Source organism: Theropithecus gelada, chromosome 15 (assembly GCF_003255815.1).
Source record: "Theropithecus gelada isolate Dixy chromosome 15, Tgel_1.0, whole genome shotgun sequence".
Taxonomy (NCBI): domain Eukaryota; kingdom Metazoa; phylum Chordata; class Mammalia; order Primates; family Cercopithecidae; genus Theropithecus; species Theropithecus gelada.
In genome coordinates, this window is record NC_037683.1 from 88,139,901 (window position 1) to 88,155,132 (window position 15,232).

The window sequence follows — 15,232 nt, forward strand, 5'->3', positions numbered from 1 at the left end:
ACATGCAGATATTGGGTCTTTGTGTGGCTCCTTTCTTGCAACAGTTATCATTTTAACAGGGTGTTATCTGAACGAATGCGGACTGACCGTGAAATTGAATGAGAACTGAATTTTCATTTATCGCAGCTCTGATCTTTGTGGCTTCCGATAAGTCACTGCATTTGTCTAAGTCTCAAATGTCCATTATCAAATGCTGGAGGGTTAGGAATAGGGAGCGAGCCCTGTTAGCTCCTGGCTGCTTTAACACTCCGGATAAATGTACTATCACTGTCTAGGATGCCCTCTCAACAAATTCCCAGAAAGGAATATTTTATTTAAATGAGAGAGAAACTGTTTCATCCCACCACAGATTCTTCTTATCTTTTCAGAAAGGCTCCTTATGCCATCGTAGTCATGGAGCTCTTCTGCGTTCCACAATACCTCTAAAACAGGGCCATTCTTAATATTTGTTATTCATAGATCCCTTGGGGACTCCAGTGAATTTTGTGAAACCTGTCTCTAAAAAAATGCACATGTGCCCAAAATGTTGTGTTGAAATCCAGGGGCTCCAGTGAAATCTCCAGTAGGTAGAGGGTACATCTGCCTTCTGTGACGTGTGCACAGATTATTTCTACCGCTGACGTATTCAACCCTGAATAGGTGTTAACAGACACCAGGTTAGAGGTACAGGGCTCATCCACAATCACTGAACTGCATCCTGCAAGAGCACACTTTCCAACACACTTTCCACATGCCTACTTCCTGAAATTAAAGTTCAGGTAGCAGTGCCTTCTACTGTGGGCCAAACTTTAACCTTAGAAGGTTTGAAAACGTGCGGATTATGTATCCTAATATTAACTAGAAGATTTCAATCCCCATGTGTTAACCTGTATTTTGGTTTGGGGAAAAGAGAGAGTTGATTAGGGGGAAAAAAACCCTATTAAAGAATCTAGTTTCTCCTCTTTATCAGCATAATTATGGTACATAGCATATTTATAATAAACCTTCAAAGCCACTTGCTAGCTGAGTGTCCCTGGACATGTGACTAAAGATATACCCAATATATGGCTATTTTGAGAACTAGATGAGATAAAATGTAAGCAAGCTGCCCAGTCCATAATGGGTCATATGTAAGTGCTGTTGCTGTGTGGTAGCTGTTGTTGTTGACAGAAAAAAATATTATTTCACAGAGAAATTTTTATCTAAGAGATGGCATATTTGAGCTAATCACTGATAGATGAAAATTATTGCAAAAGATGGAAGTTGGGAGGTTGGAGAAGTGCAGGATGACATTCCAAGTGATGGGGGCAAAGGCATGGAGGTAGGAAAGCATAAGGTATATTCAGTCTATAAATAATAGATTTGGCTGGATCTTGGATTTGAGAAGCCAGGAAATGAGATAACACTGGTCACTTTCACTAAAGCTCATGGAAAAAAAAAAAAAACATATATATATATATAAAAAATAAATATACATATATATTTTTAATCCCCATATGACTAGAGGAGGCAGCCCATCTGTTCTCTGGGCTTCACTTTTCTTGTCTGGAAAATGAGTAGGTTGGGCTGCATGGTCTTTAAGGTCTCTTCAGTATTATCTTCTTTGACTCCCTAAAGAGACAAACAAAGGTTCTTCCTGACATCTTGTGCTGCCTTCCAACATCCAGTCCAGTGGGATTGTTTTAAGGACTCTTTTGATATTTTCCTGTTATAATAAGTGAAGAAAAAGACTGATTTTGCCAAGTCTTGTGGATCCAAATTAGTACTCAGTGCACTATGGTCATTTAGTTGAGAGCAATACTCCAGCCTCAAAGCTGCAAAGCGTCCAGGGTGTGCAAAGCCCAGGTCCAGAGGTCAGCATGCCCGTGAGGCTTCCAGGAAGAGCTCCGTGACTTGTGCTTTGGATGTCGCCATGACTCACTTTCGGAGGTTTACTTCCTCAGTGAAGACAGCTGTGGGGATTAGGAACCTGTGATGCTCTTTCCCCACTCAGTTTAGCACAGCAGGACCACTGCCAGTGGTGGAGACAGGGTGAGAGAGAGGGCAGTAAATGTTTGAACTGTAAAGACTGTTGATGCTTCCATTCTAGGGCTTTCTCTATTAAAGTCACTGAGTCTGCCATTCTTGTTGCCCTGACGGGAGGTGCAGAGGGTGGAGGATAAGGAAGGCCAGTCCAGCTGGGACCAGGCTGTGGCAGTGTGCTCACAGCCAAGGCCAAAGCTTGGATCTGTGGTGTCATGCTCACATCTTGTCCTCAGATGCATGTGTCCAGCCCTTTCCCAAATGCAGCCTCCAGGTCAGGCCCATAGCTGGAGCCTTGCTTAATGTTGGCCTTCCCCAGTCTAGCCCCTCCTTTTGTGCCTCCTGGTTAATTAGAGTCATGAAATATTGTTAGATAGCATATTTATTTTTCCCAGCACTCCTGAAAATAGATACAACACTCCTGGAGGTGTGTTCTTGCCCAAAGCTGTATTGAGAAGTTTGAAAATAGCTAACTTTATAACAACACATATATCCAACAGGAAGGCATGGAGAACTGCTGATATCCCTCAGAGGCAAAGCCCACTCAGCTCACCATATGCAGGCTTAGAGAGAATGTTGCTTTTTATTTTCTCACAACTAACATTCAGCGAGTACCATGCCTTGAATTCACTTCTGAAAACATGTTCAAGTGCCTGTGCCTCACCATGTGCTTTACATGCAAGCTTTCCAGGAATCATGGGCCACACCACACCTCTGGGTGGTTTTAGGCCCATAGCTCTATGCTGATAAATCCTTTCTAATTCTCCTAGGATGTAGAGGAGTCTATAGTTACTTCGCTGAAGTTCACAATCTCCCTCTCTCTCTTCCTGTTTCTGGCTGGTCAGAAAGTTATATCCTGTCCCCCACGGGGCTCTCTCTTTTCCCGTTATTCTTTCTAAGCTCCTGCTAACCATGTAGATGTCCTAACCACACACCTGCATCCACAAGGAATTAGTGTAGTCTAAGGTTATGTCATGTTAATGAAAATGCAGTGGGAATCTAAGGGTAGCCATGGAAAGAGAATGACTTAGAAGAATGACTGAAGCCTGTGCTAACTTTGAACTTTGAAGTTCATCTCCTCAAATAGTTTGCTTGATTCGCTGCCATTGCCACGTGGGCCACAGAGCAGGCAGATCCTCCCTCACACAGCTGAGCCCCAGAGTAAACACTAGGCCTTTCCCTGGGTCCCCCACAGACTGCTAAGAAGCCAGACTTCTCAAAAAGACGTAATCCATACAGGCTACAACATAGAGAGAGGAGATTGGTCTAACTCCGGATAATCAAGTGTACAAAGTCCACCTTTCCCCATCACGCACCCATCCCATTCCAACAAGGTGCAGAAAGACGAGAAAGGGAGGCATTCCCTTGATTTCCTGACTTCTGACCTACTATGCCATGGCCAGCACTACCTTGGGCATCTACGGTACAAGATTCTCCTTCCTAGGCCTTTAGACTTATATATACTAATTTCAAAGAGTTCAGATTTAAAACAGAATGGAAAATATCTCATTCATACTTTTTATGATTCTATGTTGAAATAATAATGTTTTAGGTACTTCAAGTTATATAAAATAGATTATAAAATTAATTTCCACCTGTTCTTTCTTTTAACTTTGTATAATGTGGCTGCTGCAAAGTTTTAGGTTACATCTGTAGTCCACATTTTATTTTTATTGGACATGGCTGATCTAGAATCTCTGAGGTTCAGACAAGAGGGAGATTCACCTGCCTACTCCAGACACATTCTCTTGCTTCCATCATTCTGTCTGAGCAAAATCCTCTTATCCAAGTGAGGAACCTGAGCATTACCTTCAGCTTTCAGGTGAGACACTATCTAGAGTATGCAGCCTTCACTTTGCAGGATATAATGATAGTGTGATATATTAATACAACATCAGAGCCACGGCTTTCATTTTGCAAAAGAAACATTCACGTGGAAATAGGGCAAAGTAGGAAGTGTTTCTAAAATTCATTTTTATCATTTTTGTTCACTCAATAAATATTTACTGCAGGTCAAATATGCCAGATAAATAGACATAGATGAGATACAAGTTCACATGCTGTGGAGGAAAAAAATAAGTGCCTCACTGACTACAGTGAAAAGAAATACACGGTCAGAATCACATGACGGATAAAAAAGAATGGCAAAAGTTGAAAGGAATTGAGCATTTACTTTGGGCCAGGCACTGTGCTGATAGATTCTAAATAGATTAACATTTAATTCTCAAAACTATACTCTCATTAGTTGAGACTTCAGGTGATTACATATCTTGCCTAAGGTTAAGCAGCTTCTAAGTGGGAGAGCCAGAATCTGAACCCAGTTAAGCTGCTTCCAGCACCTGAACTCTTAATGTTTTGGCAGCTACTCCTAAATGTTTGAGAGGCCCAGAAAAAGTCTCTTTCCAGCTCAGACCTCTGCACGTTCCCAGGGAGAATTGCAGTAAGCTGAGCTGGGAAAGGTACATGCCAACAGATTCACTAACTTCTTAACTCCTATGTTTGTTTCTAGCATAAAGATGACAAAACTATATCATCAATATGAGAGAGAAGCTTGTCTTCCTGTTATAACAATGATGAATTACTGAAAAAAAAAAAAAAAAGCTTAAAAGATGGAAGGCTTAAACAATCCTATTTTGCATGTTAATAATTGAAATTGTACTTGAAAGAAATCATTTCTGGTCACATTGGTAGTGCATTATCATTCAGATTTGGGGAAAACAATCATGTTGATTTGCAGATGGAGTCTATGGACCAGTGATTGAGAGATCAATGAAAACTGCAAAAGATCATTTATAGGCCGGGCGCGGTGGCTCAAGCCTGTAATCCCAGCACTTTGGGAGGCCGAGACGGGTGGATCACGAGGTCAGGAGATCGAGACCACCCTGGCTAACACGGTGAAACCCCGTCTCTACTAAAAAATACAAAAAACTAGCCGGGCGAGGTGGCGGGTGCCTGTAGTCCCAGCTACTCGGGAGGCTGAGACAGGAGAATGGCGGGAACCCGGGAGGCGGAGCTTGCAGTGAGCTGAGATCCGGCCACAGCACTCCAGCCTGGGCAACAGAGCGAGACTCCGTCTCAAAAAAAAAAAAAAAAAAAAGATCATTTATAGTGATTTTTATCACTTTCTCACTGAGATCAAAATAGACTTCACTATGATTAATAATGGGATGGGCCAGGCACCATTGCTCATGCCTGTAATCCCAGCATTTGGGAGGCCGAGGTGGGCGGATCACCTAAGGTCAGTTCAAGACCAGCCCTGGTCAACACGGTGAAACCACATGTTTATCAAAAATATAAAAAATTAGCTTAGCATGGTGGCAGGCGCCTGTAATCCCAGCTACTCAAGAGGCTAAGGCAGGAGAATCGCTTGAACCCACGAAGCAGAGGTGGCAGGGAGCCGAGATCGCGCCACTACACTCCAGCCTGAAAGACAGAACAAGACTCCGTCCCAAAAAACAAAACAAAAAACAAAACAAAACAAAACCTGGGTGTTATATTAGAATTCCTAGCAGGTGTGACTAGAGATTTGGGTTCACTTTCATCTTGAACAGCATAGTCTGTCTAATCAGCACTCAAAGAGCCCTTACCCAGACAATGTGACTCGTGGTCTCAGTCTCCCCATTCGCATTTCTATTTGGTCAGGACTTTGTTTTATATTTCGAAATGTCTATACTTTAAAAAAGTATAACACACATAGGGAAAAGTTCCCAAGTCGTAAGTACATACCTTAGTGAATTATCACAAAGTTAGCATACCCGTGTGACCACTGCCGAGGTATAAAACTGGCATCCCCAAAGCCTCCCTCACGCTTCCTCCCAACAGTAAATATACTTTAAACAAATGCAAGAATAGGCAAAATTATAGAAAACAGTTCAACAGATCCCCCAAGTTTTTAAATTTCAAATCTAGACTGAAGAAAGCCAGCTCTCTCCTGGGATAGTTTTCTGTTTGAACCTGCATTTATTAGGAATAGGTACTACGTGCCAGGTGCAAGGAGACAATGGTGAATAACACATGGTGGGTTTCCTTGAGGAACTCCACTGATAAGCCAGATTATTTCAATGTATTTTAACTGTTTACGGTTTGCTGGCATATACTATAGGTACAACATCCAGAAATTCCAAGGGTTGTCCATCAGATTAATGGCCTGTAAATGAGAAGAAAGCTTTTGATATTACTCCTCATTCATCAAATTGCAAGTTGATGTATTCATTAAGACTCTTTGGCCTGTAAGTCCAGCACTTTGGGAGGCTGAGGTGGGTGGATCACAAGGTCAAGAGATCGAGACCATCCTGGCCAACATGGTGAAACCCCATCTCTACTAAAAATACAAAAAGTAGCCGGGCATGGTGGTATGCACCTGTAGTCCCAGCTACTCGGGAAGCTGAGGCAGGAGAATTGCTTGAACCCGGGAGGTAGAAGTTGCAGTGAGTCGAGATCACACCACTGTATTCCAGCCTGTCAACAGAGCAAGACTCTGTCAAAAAAAAAAAAAAAAAAAAAAAAGACTCTGGTTACAAGAGGAACCAACTCCAACTAGGTTAAGCAAAAGTATAAAAAATAAAAATAAAACAAATAATGAAGCAATATCTCACAGAACCCAAGGTTTAAAATGCAGCCATCAATCAGGAAAGTACTGGAATGATGAATTGGGAAGCCTTCCAAATTATTCATCTTACACACTTATCTCTCCATAGGTATCTACTTCATTCTTCTCCCTCTCTGAGTACCAGTTTTCTGTGCCTCCCTGGTTCACGTGATGAAATATGGCTAGTTCTTTGCTCCTTAGGTTATGGGTAGTTTCTGCTACAATTAGACAGCAGCTTGCTGACTCTCAGTCTGATTTCCTATTCCAGCCCCAGCTGAGTCAAGTGTCCACTTCCACTTTGGTCAGCCATGCCCAGGGTAGAAAGTACAGGCACTGCCACACAGATACTAAGGATGGAGTCAGGATGGTGGGGGCAGGGCTTATGACCTGGAAAGATATCTCAAGTTTAATGTTATAATTCGAATCCAACTAGATTTGGCTCAACAAAAACCAAAAACAAAAAAGAAAAAGAAACAAAGAAAAGAAAATCAAATGGACATGTGAAATTGATGTGTTCAGCTTCACTTTATGTGTCCTGTTTTCATTAGTGCTCCTGAAGCTTCTTCCAATTTGATCAAACCATTGCTGGCTTCCTGGTTTAGGTTGGAGGGCACTTGGTGGCCTGGAAGCCCGCATGAACAAGATCACTAGTTTTACCCTCTGCATGTTCCATTTTTCTAACATCAAATGTACCAGTTAGAAAATTGTGAATTTTCTCATAAAACCGCCCTCTGGAGAGAAGCATAGGATTATTATCTCTTCTCAAACAGCTGCTTTTTCTTCTTGTAGACCCCTGTAGGTAGAAGCTAAAGCTCCCTTCTCATAAGAAATGTTTGTCATAAGAAAGAGATGGGTGTGAAAATGCCTTTTGATAGACCCTCTGTCTACTTCTGCTATGGGGATTATTTAAACATGAAGGAATGTCACGATGATTTAAAATTGACTACCCCCTCCATCTCCAAGTGCTTCTGGATCACTTCCCCAGCTGTTTAAAAAGTTGTTGAGCTATTAACTGCTGTGGAGGCTGCTCTGAGCTCCCTTTGAAATGGGGGTCCCCTGGCTGCAGTGCATAATATTAATGAGCAGTAAGTGATTGCCTGCTGCTCTCTACACCAGGCTCTTCTGGGCTCTGACAAGTGCTGCTGCCGCCTCCGCATGGCCTCCTGGCCCACCATGCCTCAGAGTGATGGATGCCCCTGTCGGCACTTCTGTTTCCACAGCTGACTGGGTGCCTTGCAGTCAGCCTATTCCGAGAGCACGGACGCTGGGAGAGCTCTTTGCCTTCTCGGTGCTGTTTGCTGAAGCGGTCTGGGTGCTCTTTAACAGAAAGCAATTCCCACCATCCGGCCCATTCTACAGATGAGCAACAGGAACTAGATCCAAATTGCATAAAAGAAGGCAGAACTGGGTCCTGAACCAGACTCTTAAATCCCAGTTTTCTTCCAGGAAAGGAGGAAGAGTCCATATTAACATCCCAAAACCAGACACGTAATTCAATATTTCCAGGGCAAATGAGCAACTATAAAAGGGTTTCAGTCATCCTCTTATACATTTCATGTCCCACACCACCCTGTCACTAAAGGAGCCAAAAAATGCTTCAAGAATTGTTATACATAGGATTCTACATTGTGAGTCACAGTTAGTAAAATAAGCAACTTACTTGAATTGCTATAAGAGAATGAAAAATCAATATGATTTTGCTTTTTCATTTCAATAAACGTCAATGGCTGACTTTGCCATGCATTAACTTTTGGTTAATGACTCCACTTTTGGAGTTTGGTTCAGAGCTAAGCTGGCTTCCTGCCCTCCATGTCCTTGGACTGAAAAGCATGGCCTTGACTCTTCCTCTCCTGAAAGGAAGAGAGCTATCTCAGACTGTGGGAGTGGAAGCATGACAGCTACCACACAGATCACCACTGTGTGTCAGGAACCACTATAAAAAAATTTTTGTTGACTCACTTAATCCTCACAAACTCCCTCTGAGGCAGGGACTGTTATAATCGCCATCTGATGGATAAGAAAGCGGAGAGGTTAAGTGACTTGCCCGAGATCACATAGCTGTAAAGGACAGAAATAGGATTCAAACCCAGGCAGCCCAACTCCAAAGCCCATGTTCTTTATCAGCAGACTAATCCTCTCTATGTAGTATTTGTGTATCACAGGGAACTCAGGAATTTCATTACTTGACCCCCACCAAACTAATAGCTCTAAGCACATGGAACCTTCCCTCTCTACATGTGAGAACTTCCATGTCTGCCTCCTGGAAAACCAGCTAATTCTACACATAGTTCATAGGACTGTTTCAAATTCAATGTATAATTTACTTTTTAAAAATGTTTTAAGGTACAAAGTCTTGCTATGTTGGCCAGGTTGGTCTCGAACTCCTGGCTTCAAGCTATCTTCTTGCTCGTGCCTCCTGAGTAGTTGGGATTACAGAACTGGGCCACTGTGCCTGGCTCAACTTTTCAATTTTGAAAACCAGTTGTAAATTTATAAAATTTGAACCCCGGAAGCCGTGTTTTTCAAAGTCGATCCCATGAACCCACTGCATCGGTGTCTGCAGGGAATGTTTGTTCCAAACATGGAGTCTGAGCTTCACCCAAACTCACTGCAACTGAATCCTCCAGGAGTAGGTCCCAGTAATCTGAATTTTTAAGAACTCCTCAGTCACTCTTATTGACAAGATTGACAATAATTATAGAGTTGCGTCTGGAAGTTTCAGGAGCTCTGCACTTCATCAATTCAACTGCAGATGATTGTAGAAAGCGTTCAAAGCCACTCTGCATTCAACAGCTATTTCTGGGAGAATTACAATGTACAAGAACTGTTCCTAAATTCTTGTAGTCTCCTTCTGTGTGAGCCAGCTGGTTAAGAGAGTTTGAATAATTTCCCAAGTGACTCTAGTTAAGTGGACACTTGAACACTGTGTACCTATGAAAATATAGAAAAGACACAGTTTTCCACCCTGGACCCAAAGTGAGCCTTTCAGAATGGGACTCTGAATCATCTTTCTTTTTTGCTTAAAACCCTCTCAGAGAACATAACGTGAACTATGAGGGCTTACATAATCTGGCCATGCACACCTCTCTGGCATTACCTCACCCACTGCTCCAGCGACCCTGAACTGCCTTCGGTTCTTCCAGAGTGCCAAGTGCTACAGCATCTTTGCACGTGATCCTAGGGCATGTTATGTATGTACCCTCTGCCCCAGTTCCTAATTAGCTCTCTCACTCTTCCATCAGAGCTCAGCTTCAATGTCACTTTCTCAGAGCAGCCTTCCCGCGCCTGCCACAAGTCAGAGCACCTTCTTCCATCCCACTTTTCCTCCCGCTATTCTTCCTTGGCACTCACCGCAGTTTTTCAGTCTGCTTTTGACTGTGTGGTAAACTTATTTCATCAGTCTCATCAAGTAGACTGGAAACAAGAGTCATAGTGTTTTGTGCATTCTAGTGTTTAGCCAAGGTGCCTGCTACCTATTAGGCATGCAATTCCTTGTGGTGTATCAAGAATGAAAAAAACATTCATAATGTTGGAGATAAAGTTTTGATTCTCAGTCTAAAATTTAGCATCCATTCTATTGACAAAGATTCCTCATTTTTCATGTCTATCCCCGTCTTTAAATAGCAGTGGAGATGGTCAAGATTGGAAAGTCTGAACTCTAAACTTCTTTACATGTTCCTGATGCTGTTTTTAAATTGCTCCTAGTATGGTTATATAGTCATTAATTGTTAAAAGGAAAGTTAATGAAAGAGTGGAAGTTACTGATTTTTAAAAACCACAAGGCAACTAATTATCTATTTCCTCTTTTATTTCAAAGGCTGAAATGGATTCTTGTTATTGAACAGGGTAGGGAATATGATGATGAGCCTAACTGGTGACGAGAATAGGTTTTGTTTAAATGTATTTTTCATCACTTTCGAGTGTGTCTTTAGTCAGCTATATGAGCTATCATGCTTACCTTTTATAAGAGTGTTCTCTACACAAGAACATTTCTCTCACAATAATTTAATCACAGTGACTTTTGTTTAAGCTAATTTTGACACGAAAGTGATGGATTCGAAGTGTTCCTATGCTATAAGTGTGTTAAAAGCTGGAATTGTTCATCTCCTAAGACCCACACAGCATTTAAATTATTATTAAACACTGTCTTCTGGGTATCTTAACCCCAAAAAATTACATCTTACATGATACGTATATCAAAACCTAACAAGTATAAGTGGATATCCTTCCACTCATTTTTAGAACACCTTCCTAAGGAAGCTGAGTGCCAGTGACCTCCCAAATTCTCCATGTGTTTCATATTATGCATTACAGTGGAAATGGATTAGAGAGCCACTATACAAGTGGGCTAGTGAGCTTGATAGCCAAGCAGTCCAGATTATTATAGATTACACCTCATACAGTTTGGTTGTATATCCCTAAATATTATCATCTTCCAAAGCTACAAATTCATGTCGCGAAAATCTATGGGAAATTACGGGTGATAATAGTGTTCACTAACAATTACACTTCACATCTCCAGTGTTCTTAACACTTTTATAGGAATTACCTCCCTCAGTCCACACAACAACCCAATGAAGTAGGTACTGTTAGTAAGCCCATTTTATGAATGAGAAAACTGAGACACAGACAAAGTGACAGCTACGCCATTACTAAGCTCTTTTTAGAACTCAGGTTGCCTGCCTACAGAGCACCCACTTGTAACTATTAAACTGGAAAACTATTAAACTAGAAAACCTCTCATAAATACTTATTTAAGAGCAATGAATCAGGGATCTTGGTCCTGTTTTCTTGCTTGCTTCCTTACTCTTTATTTTTCCTTTAGGAGATGGAGTGGCGAGGGGCAGGGAGTACATTTTATTTTGTTTTGTTCTAAGAGAAAAAGCTGAAAGTGAGCCTTCTTTCTTTCTGAACATCTTTTTCCAAAGCCGTTTACCTTCATCTGGGGCCAGAAAGGACACTGATTCCACTAATGAGCTTCCCTCTCTATCTCCCTCTCTGTCTCTCCGTTCTGCAGTTAATAGCCAAGATACCAACCATCACGGCAGTTTGCAACTTGCACGGGGAGAAGCTGCAGGTATTTAAGCAATCTCATCCAGAGATAGTGAATACACTGTTTCCTCCGTTATACAAGGAGCTCTTTAATCCTGACTGTGCCACCGGCTGCAAATGAAGGGGACAAGAGAACTGTCTCATAGTCATGGAATGCATCACCATTAAGACAAAAGCAATGTGTTCATGAAGACTTAAGAAAAATGTCACTACTGCAACATTAGGAATGTCCTGCACTTAATAGAATTATTTTTCACCGCTACAGTTTGAAGAATGTAAATATGCACCTGAGTGGGGCTCTTTTATTTGTTTGTTTTTGAAATGACCATAAATATACAAATATAGGACACTGGGTGTTATCCTTTTTTTAATTTTATTCGGGTATGTTTTGGGAGACAACTGTTTATAGAATTTTATTGTAGATATATACAAGAAAAGAGCGGTACTTTACATGATTACTTTTCCTGTTGATTGTTCAAATATAATTTAAGAAAATTCCACTAAATAGGCTTACCTATTTCTATGTTTTTAGGTAGTTGATGCATGTGTAAATTTGTAGCTGTCTTGGAAAGTACTGTGCATGTATGTAATAAGTATATAATATGTGAGAATATTATATATGACTATTACTTATACATGCACATGCACTGTGGCTTAAATACCATACCTACTAGCAATGGAGGTTCAGTCAGGCTCTCTTCTATGATTTACCTTCTGTGTTATATGTTACCTTTACGTTAGACAATCAGGATTTTGTTTTCCCAGCCAGAGTTTTCATCTATAGTCAATGGCAGGACGGTACGAACTCAAAAATAAGTCTACAAAGGAATAAACATAATGTGTGGCCTCTGTATACAAACTCTATTTCTGTCAGTGACATCAAAGCCTTGTCAAGATGGTACATATTGGGAAGGGGGCAGTATTTGGAGCCATTTTCCTGTTTCAAGAATTAGGCCACAGATAATATTGCAAGGTCCAAGACTTTTTTGACCAAACAGTAGGTATTTTCTATTTTTCACCAGAACACATAAAAACACTTGTTTCTTTTGGATTTCCAGTTGTGAAGGAAGCTTAATTTCAGTGCTTATTGTGTCTTCAACTGAAAACTACAATCCATGGATTATGACTACCAGCAATTTTTTCTAGAAACATTAAAAGAATAAATCAGAACCCAGGGCAACAATGCCATTTCATGTAAACATTTTCTCTCTCACCATGTTTTGGCAAGAAAAGATAGAAAGAGAAGACCTAAAGTAAAGAAGTAATCTTTATATTCCTTCTCTTTAATACCTTTATTAGGAAAAGTGGCAATAAAGGAGGAGGCATATTATAAAATGCTATAATATAAAAATGTAGCAAAAACTCGACAGATTAGAAAAAAAAGATCTGTGTTATTCTGGAGATCTAATGTACCCCAAAGGCAAAACTAATTCCTATGCAGTTTACAATTATATCATCCATTTACCCTAGAATTTTTTTTTAGCAATTTTTAGAAGTAAAGAATACAAGGATGACATTGCGATCAGAGATTTTAGACTTCCTTGTACAAATTCTCACTTCTCCACCTGTTCACCAATGAAATTAATCATAAGAAAAGCATATATTCCAAGAAATTTGTTCTGCCTGTGTCCTGGAGATCTATACCTTTGGTATTTTCTGATTCAAAATAAAACTTTAAAAAAAAAAAAAAACTAGGAGAGAAGTTTGTGTATAAGACAATGACAATTATGGTCTCCTTTAAGCATATCCCAGCCACCAACTCCTAAAGAACTGCCCTTTTCTCCTTGCTAAACACACACACACACCTGCTTTGTAAAGTTTCCATCAGTGGAAACTTTGATTATTATTTTTTTTAATCTCTGTGCTCTCCTGAAGTTCATGGTTGAGCAGCATCTCCAAGATACCACAGAACTCTTGATTGATGATCAAAACAGTAGTGTCGCCTTTTCCTTTTAGAAAACGGAACATTTTCTCACCTCATGATTGATGAATTCTAAACCAATGGGGAAAAACAAAAAGGCTTTAAAATAATGAATCTGTTTCTCAACTACTGTTATATTCAATTAATTTAACTACATTGAACCAAATTACCTTTGGTTCTAAGAAGACAGCTGTAGACTGCTTATTATGCTGCTACAGGGACTCAATTCTTTTTGGTGTAAATGTCACTCCTGCTAGCTCTTTGTATAAAGAATTAATTCCCAGAGTCATATTTCCTTCTAATGGAAAGATTACTCTACTGATTGCTAGGAAAACAGGGTAATGGAAGGCACTCAATTAAACCAAGCCATTTCCAAATGCAATGTATGTTTTATGATTGGCTTGTGATAGGCGATGCTTCATGTGTCTACTTGGTGTTTCCCTTTGAGCTTTGAACTTATGTCAAACTTTGTTTTCATTGTTCTGTTGGCCTGGTGTTTTCCATTGTCAGCCTGTAATTCCTGCTCAGTTGCAGAGGGAATTATTTATTTCCTCCAATTTACCTTAGAGGATTTAAATTGGCTCAATTGATGAAGTGGCTCAGAATTTTTTCCTCCCTTTTCCCATGGGTGATATAGGAAAAAGATTGTTCCCCACATTTACCTTGGGAGGTACTGCTTTTGAATTTGTGTTGTTTCCACTAGTGTAAGCATTTCATTGGGACAGCATGGACCTTTTGAAGCTGGGAGGAAGGAAACAGAGCTAGCATCTGAACCAGAACAAAACAATGGCAACCAGGACGTACTCAGCCCACTTAGTTGAGAGAAGAGATTTCTAGTTTGGGTTACAGTCGCCCAACCTTCCCTTAAAAGAGAATCCAGTCATGTTTTCAATGGTAAAAAGCCTTAAAAAGCTGCCCTTCGAAGATCTCCTATGACTGTATGTCAAGGTATTTTGTACCTACAATCCCAGAACTTTGTTCCTTCCCCATGAGGACTAACAAATGTTCACAACACTCATGATCAAGTGTGCACTGGAAGAAAAAAATCCACAATCTGGGCTTCTCACTTCGTGCTTCATAAATGACAATCACTGCTCGATGCAGATGTTGCACTGTGTCCACTCAGGGATGTTTCGTTAAAAAAAAAAAATACATCAAGAAGGAGGAAAAAATTAAAAACGGGAAAATGACAACAAAACGTGAATGGCATACATTAACTATGCCGCTGAGAGCACCTCTCTGACAAGGCTTTCAGGCCAACAAGCAGTAACTTCATGTCATAAACTGGACTGAATTATTTGGACTTGCTGAAAAGTTGCACCCAAGTAAGGACAACTTGGTCTCATTTTCTAAACTCCGCTAAGAGCCAAATAATCTAGCTGTCCCATTGAGAGGAATTTTTATCTCCCTGCAAATCCAAACTTTTCTGTACAAATCCTGAACAAGGAAATTACAGAAATCTAACTGGCATTAGATAAAATGGACAAGGGAGGTGAAACTGGGTGAATTCAAACTTCAGTGTATTTGTGGTCCATAAAAAGAAAGGGAAATTTTGGAGGGAAAATAGAACAGGAAAGGATTCCAAATCTGGGTTGACACCCGCATATACCCGTACTGTCCATGACTCAGCTAATCTTTGTGCCCCTTGTTCTGTGGCTCCTTTTCTGTTT

At 40.5% G+C, this 15,232-nt stretch overlaps 1 protein-coding gene across 2 annotated transcripts in view; it reads left to right on the top strand.

Annotated features, from left to right (window-relative positions):
- RORB (RAR related orphan receptor B) overlaps window positions 1–14,734 on the top strand; it is a 191,477-nt gene extending 176,743 nt beyond the window's left edge. Inside the window, exon 10 of one of the 2 annotated variants that reach the window (XM_025359722.1) lies at window positions 11,607–13,316. In XM_025359722.1, the coding sequence (XP_025215507.1) occupies window positions 11,607–11,762 (156 nt within the window). In that variant the 3' untranslated portion in view covers window positions 11,763–13,316. Of the gene's footprint in view, window positions 1–11,606 lie in introns of both variants that reach the window. The other variant, XM_025359720.1, reaches the window with a different exon arrangement.
- Window positions 14,735–15,232: the final 498 nt, after the last annotated feature.